This window comes from Sphaerodactylus townsendi, linkage group LG06 (genome assembly GCF_021028975.2).
Source record: "Sphaerodactylus townsendi isolate TG3544 linkage group LG06, MPM_Stown_v2.3, whole genome shotgun sequence".
Taxonomy (NCBI): Eukaryota; Metazoa; Chordata; class Lepidosauria; order Squamata; family Sphaerodactylidae; genus Sphaerodactylus; species Sphaerodactylus townsendi.
Genome location: NC_059430.1, coordinates 115,232,338 through 115,250,399, shown reverse-complemented (window position 1 = coordinate 115,250,399; position 18,062 = coordinate 115,232,338). Strand labels below are relative to the sequence as shown.

Sequence of the window (18,062 nt, the reverse complement as noted above, 5' to 3'; positions counted from 1 at the left end):
TCTTTTTTTCTTCTTTTCCCTCTTCTATCAGTGGTGGGTGGGCCATGTGTGCTGAGGACCCCCAAGCAATAGGGCCTAGGACAACTTCTCCAGTTACCCGCTGGTTAAGACCACCACTGAGATGTCCTTATGAGTTGTTGGGTTGGACTATTTTCATACTTCCCCTAGTACTTTGAGGCTAACTATGTATTATGTGCTAATGAAGGTTAGCAGTGTATAAGCCTTTTTTTACATTTAGGGTAGAAACTTTAGGGTAATTTGGGGCAGAGAAGTGACATGGGATAGAGGGACTACTTTGTTAGTATAGTCTAAAAGCATATGACACCGCAACCTTTTGTGAGGCTAATCAGATCTGATTCTGGACACTGGCTAGATGTGGGATCAACCCCACACATATCTCCTTGAGCTCCAGGACTGAGGAAAATAGGATATCCATGTCATAAAATATTACAGATGTCATAAGAAGCTTACATTTTCATCTTACCATTCTTCTACAACATGAAAAACCTCCCTGCCCCAAATTTTATTCTCACAACAGCCTGTGAGGGAGGTTGATATTGGCCCAAAGGACCGCCATGAACACAGGAGTCAGACCATTGGTTTATCAGGGTATTGCTCACTCTGACTGGAAGCAGCTCTTCCTAGTCCTCAGTAGAGGTCTTGCCTACTACTTTCCAAGGTTTATGGTTCTTCTACTAGCCTATCCTTTAAATTGGTGATGCCGGGGATTCAACCTGTAACTTTCTACAAACAAAGCAGTTGCTCTACCACTGAGCCAGTGTTGCTCTCCTTAATAAGGACGCACACGAAGCCTGTATATCAGCTCACCCTATTGATCTAGCAAGGTCACTATTGCCTACTCTGATGGGCAACAGGTCTCCAGGGTCCTGAGCTGAGGTCTTTTACATCACTCTCTCCCTGATCCTTCTAGCTGGAGAAGTCAGGGATTGAATCTAGGAATTGGTCTCCAATTCACAGAGGCCTATGGGGCCGAGATTGCACCAGGAGGCAAAGCCTCCTCCGGGTGCCCTCCACCCGTGGTGTGGCACCCTGCCCCCCCCGGCGTGGCATGGCACCCCTCCCCCACCCATTTCCCCCAAGCCACACTTATCTGAGCCAGCAAGGGCAGGGGATTCTCTTGCACCAGGGCTACTGCCTGGAAGGGAAGAGAATTCGGCTGCGCAGCAGCCAGCCCTTCTTCCCTGCCCAGCAGCACCTGCGGCGCATGTGTGGGATGAGGAGTTTCCCCTCACCTGCGGCTACTCTGGTCCTGCACTGGCGGTGCCAGAGAAGCCGCGGGTGAGGGGAAGAGAAGCCAGCAGGCTGCTCCTCTGCTGCTTGGACAGAAGGGAAGTGGCCGTGGCTGGAGCTCCAGCAGTGCCCTCACCATTTCCCTTCCCCCCGAGCAGCCCGCCTGCTCAGAAAGGAAGCGGCTACTGCTGGAGCTCCAACAGCGCTTGCACTGTTTTCTTTCCCTCCGAGCAGCCCACCTGCTCAGAAAGGAGGGAAGCAGCCTCTGCTGGAGCTCCAGCAGCACCTGCACTGTTTCCTTTCCTTCTGAGCAGCCCACCTGCTCAGAAAGGAGGGAAGCGGCCTCTGCTGGAGCTCCAGCAGTGCCCACGTCCTTCCCTTCCCTCAGAAAGGAGGGAAGTGGTGGCTGCTGGAGCTCCAGCAGCGTCCACGCTGTTTCCCTTGCCCACGTCATCCTCTTCGACTATGTGGGCAGCTGAGGGAGGGTGAAGACTCGGGGACGGGGGCAGCATCTGGTCACAAGCGAGGTCGATTTTGCACCCCCCCCCATATGACCAGAATGGTTGCGCCCAGGGACATGGGGTACCCCATGTCCCTAGGAAGACACGCCTCTGCCAATGCATGTCACAAACAAGCAGGAAGTTGAACTTGGTCTAATTTGCATGGTCAAATTTGGACACATTTTAGTGGCTTTAATATTCTCCACTCATCATTTCTTTATCATATCTTAACCCCTCTCCCCAGGTCCCCACCCCTTGTGAGTTCAAACCTTCTCCTCACCTAGACAGGAAGTGCTTGCTTCAGCGATGAATAATTCCTCTTCCTTCACCATAGGAATTAACCACAGCGTACTGGTGATAACAACTACGGGGGAATTGTTTACACAAATAAATTCCAGTGGCAATATTCAACATCATCAGTTGGGTGTGTGCATGAGGCCAGAGACGGAACTCCTGTGGACATCCTAGAACGGTGCCTTGCGAATCTTCTGCCCTACAGCCAATTCCTCTGCAAGACTTGAGTTCTTGTTGATCCATCAGCACAATGATGAAGCTGTTTGCCTTTGGGCTTATTCTGATGAGCTCGGCAGGTAAGGCAAGAATGTTAAATTCTAAGGAACTGTCAACAGTTGGCTGCTCAGTGCTTTTTCTCTTTATTTGCTTAATGCACTGAAATCCTGCCCTACCAACCCCTCTGAAGAAAGGATCCTCAGACAAGGCAACACCAAGTTGCAAGAAAACAAATCACAAAATTCAACCCATAAAACAGTGTCTTGATCTAGAGGTCTTGATTACATCATTTTTAAAAACAAACAGTGGAATTAAAAACCAACATTATCAATAAGCGACAACATTTAACTGCTGATGAACAGATGACCGTTCAGCTCAGATGATGATTTTAATCTAACGTTGGTTTTAATGCTGTTGTTTTTATGGGGTTGGCTTTAGAATACTTTGTTTTTGTGCTGTTGTTTTTATGAGGAGCAGCAGTGGCGTAGGAGGTTAAGAGCTCGTGTATCTAATCTGGAGGAACCGGGTTTGATTCCCAGCTCTGCCGCCTGAGCTGTGGAGGCTTATCTGGGGAATTCAGATTAGCCTGTACATTCCCACACATGCCAGCTGGGTGACCTTGGGCTAGTCACAGTTTCTCGGAGCTCTCTCAGCCCCACCTACCTCACAGGGTGTTTGTTGTGAGGGGGGAAGGGCAAGGAGATTGTAAGCCCCTTTGAGTCTCCCACAAGAGAGAAAGGGGGGATATAAATCCAAACTCTTCTTCTTCTTCTTCTTATGGGGTTGGCTTTAGAATACTTTGTGTTGTACCCAGTCAGCTTTTTCACTCCGTTTCACTTGTTTCTTCTTATTACTTAAAATCCCCATCCCACTTGGCTCTTTGATGCTCTTTAATGGTTTTCATGCTGTTGTTTTTATGAGGTTGGATTTATAATACGTTGTGTTGGACCCAGTCAACTTTTTCACTCCATTTCACCCGTTTCTTCTTATTACTTAAAATCCCCATCCCACATGGCTTTTGGACACTCAGGTGAAATGATCCTTAGCATTGCCTTTTCCTCCTTTTTCATCAGCAGAAAACCTGGTTGGGTCCAATCCTTTTATCTGCAATGGTGAAGTTTATGTTTTTAATGTTTCCTGTCCTGGGGTCCATTTGTGGCTAAAAGAGCTGGATAGAAAATGAGTTAATACAATTTGCCAACCCCCTCCCCCGGCACATTCCACCACCAATTAAAAGACAGGAAACCAACCCAACAACTAAGTGACAACGTAGCCATCAAAGCCTCTTATAAAAGGGGCTGTTTTAAGCATTTGGAAAAAGAAGAAGAGTTTGGATCAGGGACGTAGGTATAGATTTTTTAGGGGGGGTTCAGGGGTGGGGCCACACCCCCATCTGCCCCTGGGGGCGTGGCCACACCTCCCCAAGCCCCACCCCTGGCCTCAGTGCTTATAAAAGCAGCTCTCCAAGGTCAGGGACAGCAGACTCCAGTGCCCCACCCTCCACGCCCCCCACCAACTGGGCTCCCAGCCAGCAGCCAACAGCCCCTTCTGCTCTCCCCTCTGGGCAGAGGTATACCTAGGGAAAATGGAGCCCGGTGCAAAATCTGAGTTTTGCCCCCCCCCCCCCATGGGAGGCCGCTGTGATGCTGGAATCCACCCCCAAACAGCATCACTTTCAATGGTGTTTAAACTAGAGAGCCCAAATTCTCCTTTTAAATTCACTTTAAAGGGAGAATCTGTGGTCCCCAGTTAAAACAACATTGAAAGTGATGCTGTTCTGGGGTGCATTATCCCCCCTCCCTGAAACAGCATCACTTTCAATGTTTAAACTGGGGACCTCAGATTCTCCCTTGAAATCCATGCCAAATCCAGGCTGCTGTCAGGGGTGCAATTGTTAAGCTAGCAGCACCAAACTTTCAGGGAATCTTTAGAAGACTCTCCTAATAGTACCACCCAGGTTTGGTGAAGTTTGGTTCAGGGGGTAAAAAGTTATGGACCCTCAAATGTGTAGCCCCCATCTTCTATTAGCTCCCATTGATACAATGGGGGATGGGGCACCCTTTTGAAAGTCCATAACTTTGGACCCCCTGGGCCAAACTTTACAAAATCTGGGTGGTATCAGTAATAGACTCTCCTGATGATACCTCCCAGGTTTGGAGAAGTTTGGTACCGGGGGTCCAAAGTTATGGACCCTCAAAAGTGTAGCCCCCATCTTCTATTAGCTCCCATTGGAAACAATGGGGGATGGGGCACCTGCTTTGGGAGTCCCTGAACCAAACCTCACCAAACTTGGGTGATATCATCAGGAGGCTCCTCTGAAAAGTCCCTGACATTTTGGTGCTGCTAGCCTAAACTCTGCGCCCCCTGCAGGCCAAATCCCAAAAAACACTAAAAATTACAAAAAACCCACAAACGCGGGGTGGAGCTTCGGACATATAATGTGGGGGGTTGAACCTGAGAAAACCCCATTACCTACGTCCTTGGTTTGGATTTACACCCCACCTTTCTCTCCTGTAAGAGACTCAAGGTGGCTTACAAGCTCCTTTCCCTTCCTTTCCCCACAACAGACACCTTGTGAGGTAGGTGGGGCTGAGCGAGTTCTGAGATAACTGTGACTAGCCCAAGATCACCCAGCAGGAATGTAGGAGTTCAGAGAAACATCTGGTTCACCAGATAAGCCTCTGCCACTCAGATGAAGGGGTGGGGACTCAAACCCAGTTCTTTAGACTAGAATCCACCTGCTCTGAACCACTACAGCACACTGGCTCTCAGAGGGATGCCAGCAGGGATGGGGTGAGACAAATCACTTTTGGGGGCAATCCCAAAGCCATGCCATAGCAAAGGAGAAGGACTTCCTTCTCATTAGCCAGTGGTGGCTAACCTATGGCCCGGATGCCAGAGGTGGCACTCAGAGCCCTCTCTGTGGGCACACGCAGAGTCACACCCCCCACACACACACATCTAGGCTGGCCTGAGCTGCTGGGCTCGATTATTAGACCTAGTTTTGGGGAAGCAGTGTAGGTAACCCTGTTAAGCACTGTTAAGCCCCACTGATTTTCATGCGAAGAACTCAAGTGCTTCTGAGTAAACCCTCCTAGGCTTGTGATTCACCCATTGGAAGAGTTGCACGGTTGCTTCAAAGCAAAGCCACCGACTACCACCAAGCTTACTCCCGAGTAACGCACGCCTCGGAGCCAACCGTTTTTTCTAAACTAAAACCTCAGTATTCAGGTTAAATTGCCGTGTTGGCACTTTGCGATAAATAAGTGGGTTTTGGGTTGCAATTTGAGCACTCGGTCTCGAAAAGGTTCACCACCACTGTCATAAGCAGTCACTGTCCCAAGCAAGAGTGCATGCATAGGACCCCTTCACAGTGGAGGCGTGGAAGATCTGTGTAAAATGATTTTGCACTGGGAGTCTTGCTTAGGAACCTAAGCCTTGAGCTGGTTCAGACCAAATTTCATTTCATCCTCCCTATTTTCCAGATCTAAATTCGCTAATGGTTCTCCTTGAAATTAGCAAGCTGCCTCTCCAAAGTGGATCGCGGAGCGAGGTCAGGGGTCTGCAAATGATGGCTACAGAACAGTACAGGGCTCGTTGCAGGCCCTGTCTCATACCAAATCTCATACCAAGGTCTATTGCAGGGGTAGGGAACCTGCGGCTCTCCAGATGTTCAGGAACTACAATTCCCATCAGGCTCTGTCAGCATGGCCAATTGGCCATGCTGGTAGGGGCTGATGGGAATTGTAGTTCCTGAACATCTGAAGAGCTGCAGGTTCCCTACCCCTGGTCTATTGGAAGGGTAGGTGGGATGCAAGGATCGCCCAGGATAGGCAGGGAAAGGCAGGTGAAGTTTTTGATGTGTCTGAAGCAGTGGTGGGATTCAAATAATTTAACAACTGGTTCCGGTGGTGGGATTCAAATAATTTAACAACTGGTTGTTTACAGGTACCATTTTAACAACCGGTTCTGCCAAAGTGGTGCGAACCTGCTGAATCCCACCACTGGTCTGAAGGGCTTCTCAGAGATACTTTACAGGGAAATAATACAGGCGATCCACTGCCAGGAGTCCAATCTATGCCAGAGCACTGGAACAGTTGCGCTGGGCATGCCTGGGTAAACGTGTGACTTTTATGAGCCTTGTTTCATAAGAAACGGCTCAAGACAAGGAATGTTTGGGCTGCACAAACTGTATGGGTTCATCTGTCAATGATATTGAAGTAGCATGCTTCTGTTATAGAAATATGATTACTTATTTACTCTTTGTTGAAATGTGATGCTGTTTGGCTCTTTAACTACAAAAGTTCATTGACCTCTGATAGAAGATTTCTGCTGAAGTAGACAGTGTATCCCCCCCCCCACAAAACCCACATGGGAGGTGTCCTTCCTTAGGAGGAGGTGCCAGTGACCAAATATACTACCTGTGAAAGTTGGCTTTGAAATTCAAGGGGGGCTTAGGATACAGAGATTGTGATAGAGAACTGGGCAGATATATTCCTGTATCCAACTTGGGAAAACCAACGGTTGCCAGGGGTTCCGGGGTTCACCTTGGGAAGGGAAAGCATCACTGCCTCTCCACAATGCTCTACGACTCCGCAAAATACAATGGTAAATTCATTTGGGCCCCTTCTGCACATGCAGAATAATGCACTTTTAATCCACTTTCAAGGTTGTTTACAAGGAAATTTTGCTATTCTGCACAGTAAAATCCAGCTTCAAAGTGCATTGAAAATGGATTGAAAGTGGATTATTCTGCATGTGTGGAAGGGGCCTCAGTTAATTTCTAGAATGGGGAGGGGGATGATGTCACTTCTGGGTAAACCTGGCAACCCTACCTCTGCCTGATTGGTCTGCTGGGTTGGCTAGTCCTAGTGCCAGCAGCAAAAGAATTAAGAAATATTGTCATAACAGGGTAGGTACAACCATGATAATGTGTGGAAGTTGCTGTAGCTTGGAATTACAAGGGCATTGCTTTGTATTGTTGACCCTGGGCAGCATCTTGTGATCTTGCCTCCATCTTGATAATGTTTTGGTTGGAAACCAGTCTGGGGGTTGGGGTTATTTTAATGTTATTTTTATTGTTGTTTTTATTGTTATATTTTATTTATGATGTTTTTATTGTGGGTTGTTGTTTTTAACCTGTAAGCCGCCTAGAGACTCTGGTACAAGGTGGGGTCTAAATATTTACAAAAAAAAAATTAAGAGTAATCCAATTAACACAATACAATGTGTTAGAGAAACCTCCCAGGAGTAGGGAACCCCCCCCCCCCCCCCCAGGATTGGCGAGGCTATGATATTAACTTTGCTGTTGTCTTGCAGTGTTTGCCCAGCCAGGTAACCGAATCATTGGCGGGTACAATTGTGCAGACCGCCCTTTCCAGGCAGCAATTGTGTATGGAAGCAAAGGCAACAGGAACATTTATTGCGGAGGGGTCTTAATCCATCCTTGCTGGATCATGTCTGCTGCCCACTGCAAGCCCAAACCGAAGTAAGTGAATGTCTCTGCAAGGTAAGGCTGGCAGGAGATCAAGGGATTATCTTTGCCTGACAGTCTCAGGGTCCAAGATAATAAAAGATAGCGGCATGAGAGTTAGACATCCTAAGCTGTGCCCTCTTAGGATTCAACTTCACCCTCTTCCTCCAAGTGATGCCTTTGCAGCCTCAGATGGGGGGAAGGTATTGACACAGACAGGAAGGGAGGGAGGGAGGGAGGGAGGGAGGGAGGGAGGGAGGAAGGAAGGAAGGAAGGAAGGAAGGAAGGAAGGAAGGAAGGAAGGAAAGAAAGAAGGAAGGGAGGGGGAGGGGGGAGGGAGGGAGGGAGGGAGGAAGGGAGGACGGACGGACGGACGGACGGATGGACGGACGGACAGACGGACGGACGGACTTCTTAGGCACCTTCCTGAAGCCATAAATTTGCCTAATGTTTTTGCGGGGGAGTCACTGCCAACTTACACAGTAACCCTCTATCGGGGGGTCAGTGATTTCTTCTAATTAAAGAGCCAAACTGCCACAAATTTAAGTGGAACAGGTCAACAAAGAGCCAGGATAACAAAGCCTATTTGCACAACAGCAGCCGTACAACTTAAAGTATCTTTTAACAGGTGGATTAAGAACCCATAAAGTTTGGCAAGCCCAAACGCGGGTGGTTGTGAGTCCTTTCTTAGGCAGCTGGCACAAACGAGGCCTCATAAAAGCCTCACATTTACACAGGAGAGCCCTGCGCGACTGTTTCAGAGCACTGGCATGGACTACATTCCAGGCCTTGGCTCATCTGTAGTTTCCCTTTCTGTAAAGCATCTCGGAGAAGTCCTTTGGCCCCATCAAAATCTTCGCCTGCCGCTCCCTTCACATCCTGCTGATTCTAACATCCCACTTACCCTTCCAATAAACCTTAATCAAACGATTCGACAAGGGAAGGTTCTGTACTGAGCCACATTTGGTTCTTCAGCCATAGTCCGCATGCTCCTCCCCTAGCTGTATCATCCACCTTTTGACAGCTTGCCAATGGCCTTAAATGCCAATCCACCCGACTGTCTGTCACTTGTGGGCGAGTTACGCATACAGCATTCCTCCCCCATCACTCAGATCTTCAGGTGATGCCCTGCTCTATATTTACTGAATGGCTGGGGTGTGGAGGCTTTTTAGGGGGAGGCGGCTATCTTTGTGGCAGCACCCTCCCCGGAGAACTCCGTCAGACACCTTCCCTGGCTTCCTTCTATCAGCAACTGCAAACCTGTCTCCAATATTCTTTTCTATTTGGGTGGGTCTTCGATTTCCTTGATGATTTTTATAGTTTTGGTGCTGTTTTTTTTTTAATTACAGATACCCATCTTTTCCAACTGATTTTTTTAAAAAACTTGTTGTTCAGTTGCTTTTGAGCATGTTTGATAAGAACACAAGAAAGAGCCTGCTGGATCAGACCAGAGTCCATCTAAGCCAGCACTCTGCTACTCACAGTGGCCCACCAGGTGCCTTTGGGAGCTCACCTGCAGGATGTGAAAGCAATGGCCTTCTACTACTGCTGCTGCTCCCGAGCCCCTGGTCTGCTAGGGCATCTGCAATCTCATTTCAAGCCATAGATCGACTTCTCCTCCACAAATCTGTCCAAGCCCCTTTTAAACCTATCCAGGTTAGTGGCCATCGCCACCTCCTATGGCAGCATATTCCAAACACCAACCACGCGTTGTGTGAAGAAATGTTTCCTTTTATTAGTCCTTCCTCCCCTGCATTTTCAATGTATGTCAACATTTTCTACCCCATGATCCAAAAGATCAACCTAGACATTTTCATGCTGTCATGCCATTCAAAAAAGCTTTTTCAATTATTCGGGCACATGAAATATGGCAAAGAAATGCTTTGCTGTGGGATTATGCATCACAGTAGCATCAGACCTGCCACCTCTAGATTGGGAAATACCTGGAGATTTTGGAAGTGTAACCTGAGAAAGCCGGGGTTTGGAGAGGGGTTTCAACTAGGTATGGTGCCTCAGAATCTATCTTCTAAAGATCCATTTCCTGCAGGTGAGCAGATCTCTGTTGCCTGGAGATAAACTGTAATAGCAGGAGGTGTCCAGCCATCACTTGGAGGTTTGCAAAAAACAGAAATTTGCATCCACGCTGCTTGCAATAAGTACTGTATAGTTAACAGTCAGAACTCTAACAACAACTCAATGTCACAAATATATCTATCCATCCAAATCTGCTTAAATGTCACAAACACAAATGGGAGACAAGGTAGGGAGGGTTAGGGCAAGGGGGCCCATCATCTGGTCAAGGCCCACCCGCCCTGGAGGGAAGGGAGGGGAGGGGGAGAGGTCCTGTCATCTGGTCAAGTCCCACCTACACTGGGGGGAATGGTAGGGAGGGGAGGGGTCCCATCATCTGGTTGTGGCCCACTCACCCTGGGGGAACAGGAGGAAGGGGGAAGGGCCCTCACTCTTCATAAATTGCTTTAAATGCCATAAACATACTTCAGTGTCATAAACATAAACATAAACAGTGTCACAATACTAGAAGCAGGGGGCATACATTGAAAATGCTGGGGGGAAGAATTAGGACTAAAAAAAGGAAACACTTCTTCACACAACGTGTGATTGGTGTTTGGAATATGCTGCCACAGGAGGTGGTGATGGCCACTAGCCTGGATAGCTTTAAAAGGGGCTTGGACAGATTTATGGAGGAGAAGTCGATCTATGGCTACCAATCTTGATCCTCCTTGATCTCAGATTGCAAATGCCTTAGCAGACCAGGTGCTCGGGAGCAGCAGCAGCAGAAGGCCATTGCTTTCACATCCTGCACGTGAGCTCCCAAAGGCACCTGGTGGGCCACTGCGAGTAGCAGAGTGCTGGACTAGATAGACTCTGGTCTGATCCAGCAGGCTAGTTCTTATGTTCTTATTAAACATAAATGCAGAGTCCTTACTCTAAATACACACACAACGGATTAGTCGGGCTACTAGTAAAGCCTGACCTCAGCATTCCTTCAGTTGGTCCAGAAATCTGTAGTAGAAAACATAAACCAGTACTTATGCAACCCAATCCAAAAACCTTTATTCGGCATAAAACCAGAAGTACCATACATTCCAAGAACAATAACAGGATCATTGTTACATATCATGTAGATCACAGATTAAAAATGTAGCAACTGTTTCAGAAATTTCTACAGTTAGGGCTGCTCAATAGCTTAGACATTTTTAGTTTGTCTGAGAAAAACATAAATTCTAGAGGTAGTAAAGCTCCCAGATAGGTTTTAATATCATTATACCTCGAACAGTAAAGCAGGATATGAGGAATTGAGTCCATAGTGTTGGGACAGTACCGACAACAATGCTCACTTCGTGGGATGCTAAGGAAACGACCTTGAAGATAGACAGAGGGGAATGAGTTGCACCTTGCTCTGGTTACTTCGATACTTACTTAGAAACCCTTCTTACTGAGTATGCCCTTACTGTTTATTTAGTAAGCCCTTACTGCTTACTGATTAAGTACTTGTGTTCAAAGAAAATCATCACATGACTATTAAGGAACTATTGATGTAAACGTGGTGTAATTGCATGTCTGCATCCTGATTAATCGGAGGCACCTTTTTAACCAATCGAAACAATGCACAACCAGTTACTCTAGCAAGCCCACACATTGGCCTATCAGGGCGATCCTAATAAATAGAACCAAATAAAATACTCTCCCCTAGGGGACTTGCAAGGCATGCTATTTAAAAAAAAGTAAGCACATCCCAACTTCAAACTACAAGAAAATAAACTTTTCCATTTAGAGAACCAGAACTTTATTTTTCTGTCCATTGAGTGGCAGAACTGAGAGGGCCAGTTCAAAGTATTTTGTGGCTCCAAGCCACTCCACTGCCTATTATTTTCTCATGACTGTGCATGACTGTGACCTGGGAAGGAGAAACACAGATTGAGGAGGTGATGATGGGTAGAAATCACCACTTCCTCCTGTAATACCATTGGCCAGGACTTCCAAGTCCTGGCCCAGGAGCAAGACTGGTGAGAGTAGAGTTTAGGAAGCAGAAAGAACTCAGAAGAAATTATGCCAGTCTAGGACTTCAGTTTCTCCTAAAAACTATGGTGTACCACAAAGTCCAGCCTCCAAAGCTGCTTTTTCCTCCAGGGAAAGTGATCTATATACTCTGGAGATCAGTTGCAATTCTAGAACTCCAGTTCCTACCCGGAGGTTGATAACCCTATCCTTAGAGAGCCAACATGGTGTAGTGGTTAAGAGTGGTGGACTCTAATCTGAAGAACTGGGTTTGATTCCCCATTCCTCTACATGCAGCTTGCTGGGTAACTTTGGGCTAGTCACAGTTCTCTCACAGCCCCACCTATCTCACAAGGTGTCTGTTGTGGGGAGGAGGGAAGGGAATAGAGTTTGTAAGCCGCTTTGTGACTTCTCTCAGTAGAAGAGCGCAAGGTATAAAAACCAGCTCTTCTCCTTAGACCTCCAGAACTGTTTGGCTTCAGTCCCTTTGAGTTTAGATCTCCAACTGTTTTCTCACTGTCCCTCTTTTCCTCATATAGCATGAAGGTGTGCCTAGGCAAGCACAACTTGAAGAAGGTAGAAAACACAGAGCAGTGCTTAGATATCCAAAAAGTCGTAATACATCCCAATTACACAAGAAAGAACAACGACAAGGATTTCATGCTTCTTAAGATAAACCCCTGTGCCAAATGTGGTGATGCCGTAAAGACCGCTCCTCTACCTTCCAAGTGCCCTGAAGATAATATGCCATGCACAGTGTCCGGCTGGGGTACCATAAAATCTCCTCAAGGTACTGTGACTATCTCTGCTTGTCTAGATATGATGATGCAATGAAGGTGGAATTGCCAGGTCCAGAACCCACAAAGACTCCTGCACCTTTAAGAATACACCGATGGAAAATTCTTTCAAGTGTATTTTCCAGGCTTTGCAATACTACAGGAGGCAATACTCCATTGTACACAATATTTAAAGGATAGAAACCATCTCAGCCACCTGGTAACCCTACCTAGGAGAGAAAAATATGTATACATTTGGGTGGAATCAGAGGCGGAGCTACCAGGGGTTGGGGGGGTCACACTGCGCCGAGCGCACGCATGGGGTGGAAAATCGCCCCCTACACTTACCTTTGTTCAGCCTGAAAGTGCAGGTTCGAAAAGCAGCCTGTTCACTTGAGGCTGAAAACGGACTGGTGGGAACTACACTTCCCAGGAGACCTTGTGAGCCCCAAGGTCTCCTGGGAAGTGAAGTTCCCACCAGTCCGTTTTCAGCCTCAAGTGAACAGGCCGCTTTTTCCAGCCTGCACTTTCAGGCTGAACGAAGGTAAGTGTGTGGGGGGACCACCCGGGGGGGAGGGGGCGGAAAACACAGAGTGTGCACTGGGTGCAGTATTGCCCAGCTACGCCTCTGGGTGGAATGCAGCAGAGTGCTTCTAAACGGGCCCAGCAAAGAGAGGTTAGTGGGATGCACAAAAAAGAGTTCCATCAAAGGGGGAGATACTAGCAGGTCTCTTGCTTCACTGACAGACTTCTCACTCCTCACTGAATCAACCTGTTGCAACTCAGCTCGAGGGGGGAATGTCAGGAAAAGGGGAGTCATCAGCATTGCGCCAGTGCCATATCCCACTTCCAGCGCAATGCAGATGTGATGTCATTGCACTGGGCAACGCTCTTGCAATTGCCAAAAATACTTAGAGTGCTAGCATGCTAAATGTCCACTTCTTGCAATCCAGTGGATTGAAGACCTTGCAACTTTATCAACATTTGAACATGTGGCACATCAACTACAATTGCACATAGACATATTTTTAGATATTTTGAAAACGTTTACAGATGCTTACCTGTAGACTTTCCACTATTGCTGCATATTTTTTTATTTCTTTCTGTGTGGGGTAACTAAAATAAAAAATTTAATGTAACAAACAAAAAAACCATCATTTATTTATTTATATTTATTTATTTATATATTCGGTTTATAGACCGCCCTCCCCCTAAGGGCTCAGTCATGCTGACTGCAGCCAATATCACTAATTCAACTGAATTGTTCCCCAGCTTGCACTGTACCCTTTTCAGGATAAAGATGACACCAGATCTGAGAAATCATCCACCATTTCCTGGACCATCTTTGTTCTGGAATGCTCCTTTTAGATTCTGGTGCCGACCTAGTTCTGTCAACAAGGCACTAGAACTCAAGCAGCGCAAGAGCAAAGATTGTCCAGGAAATGGCGGATGAATGATCAAATCTGGTGTCACCCTTATGTTGAAAAAGATATAGCTAGCAACATAATCCTGACCATCTTCCTTCTCATTCACCATTGACCTCTTGTTCTATATCTATCTCTTCTAGCAAAGCTTCCAGAGAACCTACAGTGTGCAGATGTCCGCACTGTCCCCCAACAAACGTGCAATCGAGCATATCGTGGTGCCATCACGTCCCATATGATTTGTGCTGGAGTCCCAGAGGGAGGCATAGACTCCTGCCAGGTGAGGAGGGGTCAAAGGTCAGATGGATTCAACCCCTTTCTGAAGGATTCCTCCACTAGTTGAGGTCTGAGCAGGACAGATAGAATCTGCTGTCATTTTTCAGGACCATCCTCTTTCTTTTTTTCCGCTGTTACTCTCTCTTGCATGGTGTTCGTAGACACAGCGTTCCTGAATAAGTCATTGCCCCATAACCTTAAGCTTGTGTCATGCAGCAGTTCAGAGACAACATTGTGAACCAGGAAGTCTGGTTTCAAAATGTCTTAGGGAAGCTAGTGTCTGCAGCCATGGACCCATTTGCAGTAACAATACTAACCTACCATTGCCCTAACTCAGTGGTGGCTAACCTTTGGCACTCCAGATGTTATGGACCACAATTCCCATCAGCCCCTTCCAGCATGGCCAATTGGAAGGGGCTGATGGGAATTGTAGTCCATAACATCTGGAGTGCCAAAGGTTAGCCATCACGGCCCTAACTTGTATGGCCCAGGCTAGCTCAATCTCATTAATCAAGGTTGGCCTTGGTTAGTACTGGGTTTGGAGACTGCCAAGGAAGACCAGGCTTGCTACACAGAGGCAGGCAATGGCAAATCACCTCTGTACGTTTCTTGCCTTGAAACCCTTTTTGGGGTCACCATAAGTCAACTCCGACTTGACAGCACTTTCTGCCTCTTTACAGAGTTGTGACAAGGATTACAGATGTGATGTTGGCGACACACTCTGAGCATTTTAACAGAGTTTCAAGATGAAATAGCATAGAAATTTGAGCCTCTATATAATATATCTACATTTATACCAGCTCCATGACTATTTATGCATTCATGACCTCCTTCGCATTGACAATACATTCCCTTCAGGTTTGAATCCCAGTTAGGCGCACATCAGTTAGGCACACATTTCTTTCGAGCTCCCCACACTCTCAGATCAGAGAATCCCTCGAGGTTTCTAGAACCTGTGAAAGTGTGACTTTTTCTTTCCCTTTACAGGGAAAGCAAAGGAGATCACTGTGTGTTAAGCTTTCTTTGGGTTTTCTCCCTCCTCTACTTCTTCCCCTGCCCACACAACAGCTGTTTCTCTCACTTTTCAAACAATCAGAAGGGCTTTCTGTTTTTAAATTTTAACACAAAGTGTCTCTAGCTGGGTCGAGCTGCCATTTTACCTGCCTGTCATTTCCTTTTTTTTTTGCCATCTTTGGTCTCGAATTACTTTGTCAATTTAATGTCAATTTCAAGGGTCTATTGCTCCAGCAATCTGAGCCCTGCCTTTAAAGGGGCAGCAGTGGCGTAGGAAGGAGCAGCAGTGGCGTAGGAGGTTAAGAGCTCGTGTATCTAATCTGGAGGAACCGGGTTTGATTCCCAGCTCTGCCACCTGAGCTGTGGAGGCTTATCTGGGGAATTCAGATTAGCCTGTACACTTCCACACACGCCAGCTGGGTGACCTTGGGCTAGTCACAGCTTCTCGGAGCTCTCTCAGCCCCACCTACCTCACAGGGTGTTTGTTGTGAAGGGGGAAGGGCAAGGAGATTGTAAGCCCCTTTGAGTCTCCTGCAGGGGAGAAAGGGGGGATATAAATCCAAACTCTTCTTCGTCTTCTTCTTGATATCTCCATGTTTTTCCCCCATCCTTTTCAGCTTTTTAAAGAGTTTTTTGTCCCCTTTCTTAGTTGATGCAGGTTGTAGTTTTGCAGCATAGCTTAGTAAGGAAAGGAAAAGAGAAAAGAAAGAAGGGTTTCTGGGCTTGGGACGGTGAAGGATGATTTGAAATCACCATTGCCTCTGTGCTTATATGTGAACATAACAGAGAAAAGGGGAGGAGCAGCAGCCACAGTGAGCACAGAAGGGATGGGTGCCTGCAGGTGCCATTCCTGTTCATTTCCATTCCTGTAGCTGCTGCTGTCATGACAGAGGCATGTTTTTGAGCTTCTGTGTAGAAGCAACTATAGCCGGGAGTTATCATAAGGCAGTGGTGAAGAGCATATCCCGGCATTCAGTTGATTGATTTTGATACAACAGCATCACCATTAATAAAGAGTAGAATTGCCAACTCCAGGGTTGGGAAGTATCTAACAATTTTGGGGCGGGGTGGAGGGGTCAGGGGAGCAGAGTTTGGGGAGAGGAGAGACCTCAGTGGGCTTTAATGCCATAGAGTCATCATTCCAAAGCGGGCATTTTCTCCATGCAAACTGAAATGTGGACATGTTCTGATTTTCCTGGTTAGATCTTAACTGAGCACATCCTAAAACACCATATTAAGCCTAAGTAGCAGTATACAGAACTAAGTAGGCCATCTAATCGGGCTTTAAGAGTGTGAAGCAGACGAACGCATAAAATCAGTATAGTAGTGCCCACTGATAATTTCTGTGATTTCTCCCTGCAGGGTGACTCTGGGGGCCCACTGGTCTGTGACGGGAAACTTCAAGGCATAGTTTCTTGGGGGACCTACGTATGTGCACAGAAAGGGAATCCAGGAGTCTATGCCAAAGTCTGCTGCGTTGTGCCGTGGATCAAAGATACAATAAGCAAGCAGAGCAAATGCTGACCCAAACATACCAAGCAGGACTCTGGGGAGAAGAAAGATCAATGCCGCAAGACCATGTGTGTTCTCATTGCGCTGAAAAACTTGCAAATGTGGATGTAATCCCAAATCCATGTCCTGCTATTGTGACCAATTCTTCACATCTTTCACCACATGCTGGTTCAAATTATGTTGCTGCTTTAAGTTAAAGTTCATTTTGTTTCTTCACCTTCATTGCATTTTGTCATATTGGGTAGGGGAGAGGGAGAGAAAGGTAGAAATCGCATCAAAAATACAGCAAGAGGAAAGGGCTATAACTGGGAAAACTGTTGGGGAATGGGTCACACCCATCTCCACCCTTGGGACAATAGGGTGTGTTGACCCTGGGAAAGGGGTAATTATATCCCCCCACATGTTCACCAGTTACAGTCCTTTTGTTTACCCCATGCAAATGCAAATGCTACAATCAGTGGTCGATTCCTCACGGTCGATTAATTGCGTAATACTCACGTGAAATATCACAGAACATTGGCGAACTCCCCACTGCCGGAGCGACTAACAAGTCTTCTTCCAGGTTCTGTCACTCATTCTCCCCTTTGGTCCATGACTTTTCTGGACCTGGTTGCAAGTGGAACGTTTGAAAAATCATGTCACCAAACCTGTTTGGTGGGGAGGATCAGACGACTAATCAGCTTTCTGAATTTCCGCCATTGATCGTGACGCAAATATCTTCCAGCCAATAGGCATGCGGTGGGCTGGCTCAATGTGTGTGCAGCCTCCTCTAGGTTTCAATTTCGGTTGTTTGGGTCTGTGTGCGTGTGAGCGAGGGAACATGAACCGGTGAACCGTTTGAACAGGAGGACATTGGCATGATTAAATGTTTAAACAATCAAACGTTAGCTGGTTTAACATTCACTCTTACAAACGAGATCATGAGAACACGAGAACATGAGAAAACGTTACCCAACCAGAAAGTGGCACGTGCTCATGTCATGCCGTTTTCACGCCTTTCTTAGGAACAACGGTCACGCCCCAAAACGGCACTCCAGCCAATCAGGAGAGACCAGCCATTGCAATCACGCAGTAGTAGGGAATGTCACATCTCCAGAATGCGATATAGGCCTAGATGTCTTCAATTGGAAACAGCTGCAGTTGGGAGGCTGAAACCTCAATTAAAAGGTGCAGTTTATTTCCAAATTTGGTTTGATCTAGATAGAATTTGCCCATGGGGAATCAACCATTGAAACTGTAGAGAAGGGATGGGAAATGGCTGCCAAACTATTTCCATCCTGTTTTCCTAGAGACAAGGCATTTGTTC

General features: G+C 46.8%; 1 protein-coding gene across 1 annotated transcript; it reads left to right on the top strand.

The window, feature by feature from the left end:
* Positions 1-2,249: 2,249 nt before the first annotated feature.
* On the top strand, positions 2,250-16,810 carry LOC125434956 (kallikrein-14-like). Its single transcript, XM_048500845.1, has 5 exons — positions 2,250-2,341; positions 7,581-7,749; positions 12,294-12,544; positions 14,098-14,234; positions 16,607-16,810. The coding sequence occupies exons 1-5, from the start codon at positions 2,296-2,298 to the stop codon at positions 16,766-16,768; spliced, it is 765 nt and encodes a 254-aa protein (XP_048356802.1). The 5' UTR covers positions 2,250-2,295; the 3' UTR covers positions 16,769-16,810.
* Positions 16,811-18,062: the final 1,252 nt, after the last annotated feature.

Bases quoted from the DNA above. Each gene is read 5' to 3' on its own strand.
- LOC125434956 (XM_048500845.1), top strand. From the start codon at position 2,296: ATGATGAAGCTGTTTGCCTTTGGGCTTATTCTGATGAGCTCGGCAG. The intron at 7,750-12,293 runs GTAAGTGAATGT...TTCCTCATATAG, and splicing joins CACTGCAAGCCCAAACCGAA to CATGAAGGTGTGCCTAGGCA. The intron at 12,545-14,097 runs GTACTGTGACTA...TATCTCTTCTAG, and splicing joins TACCATAAAATCTCCTCAAG to CAAAGCTTCCAGAGAACCTA.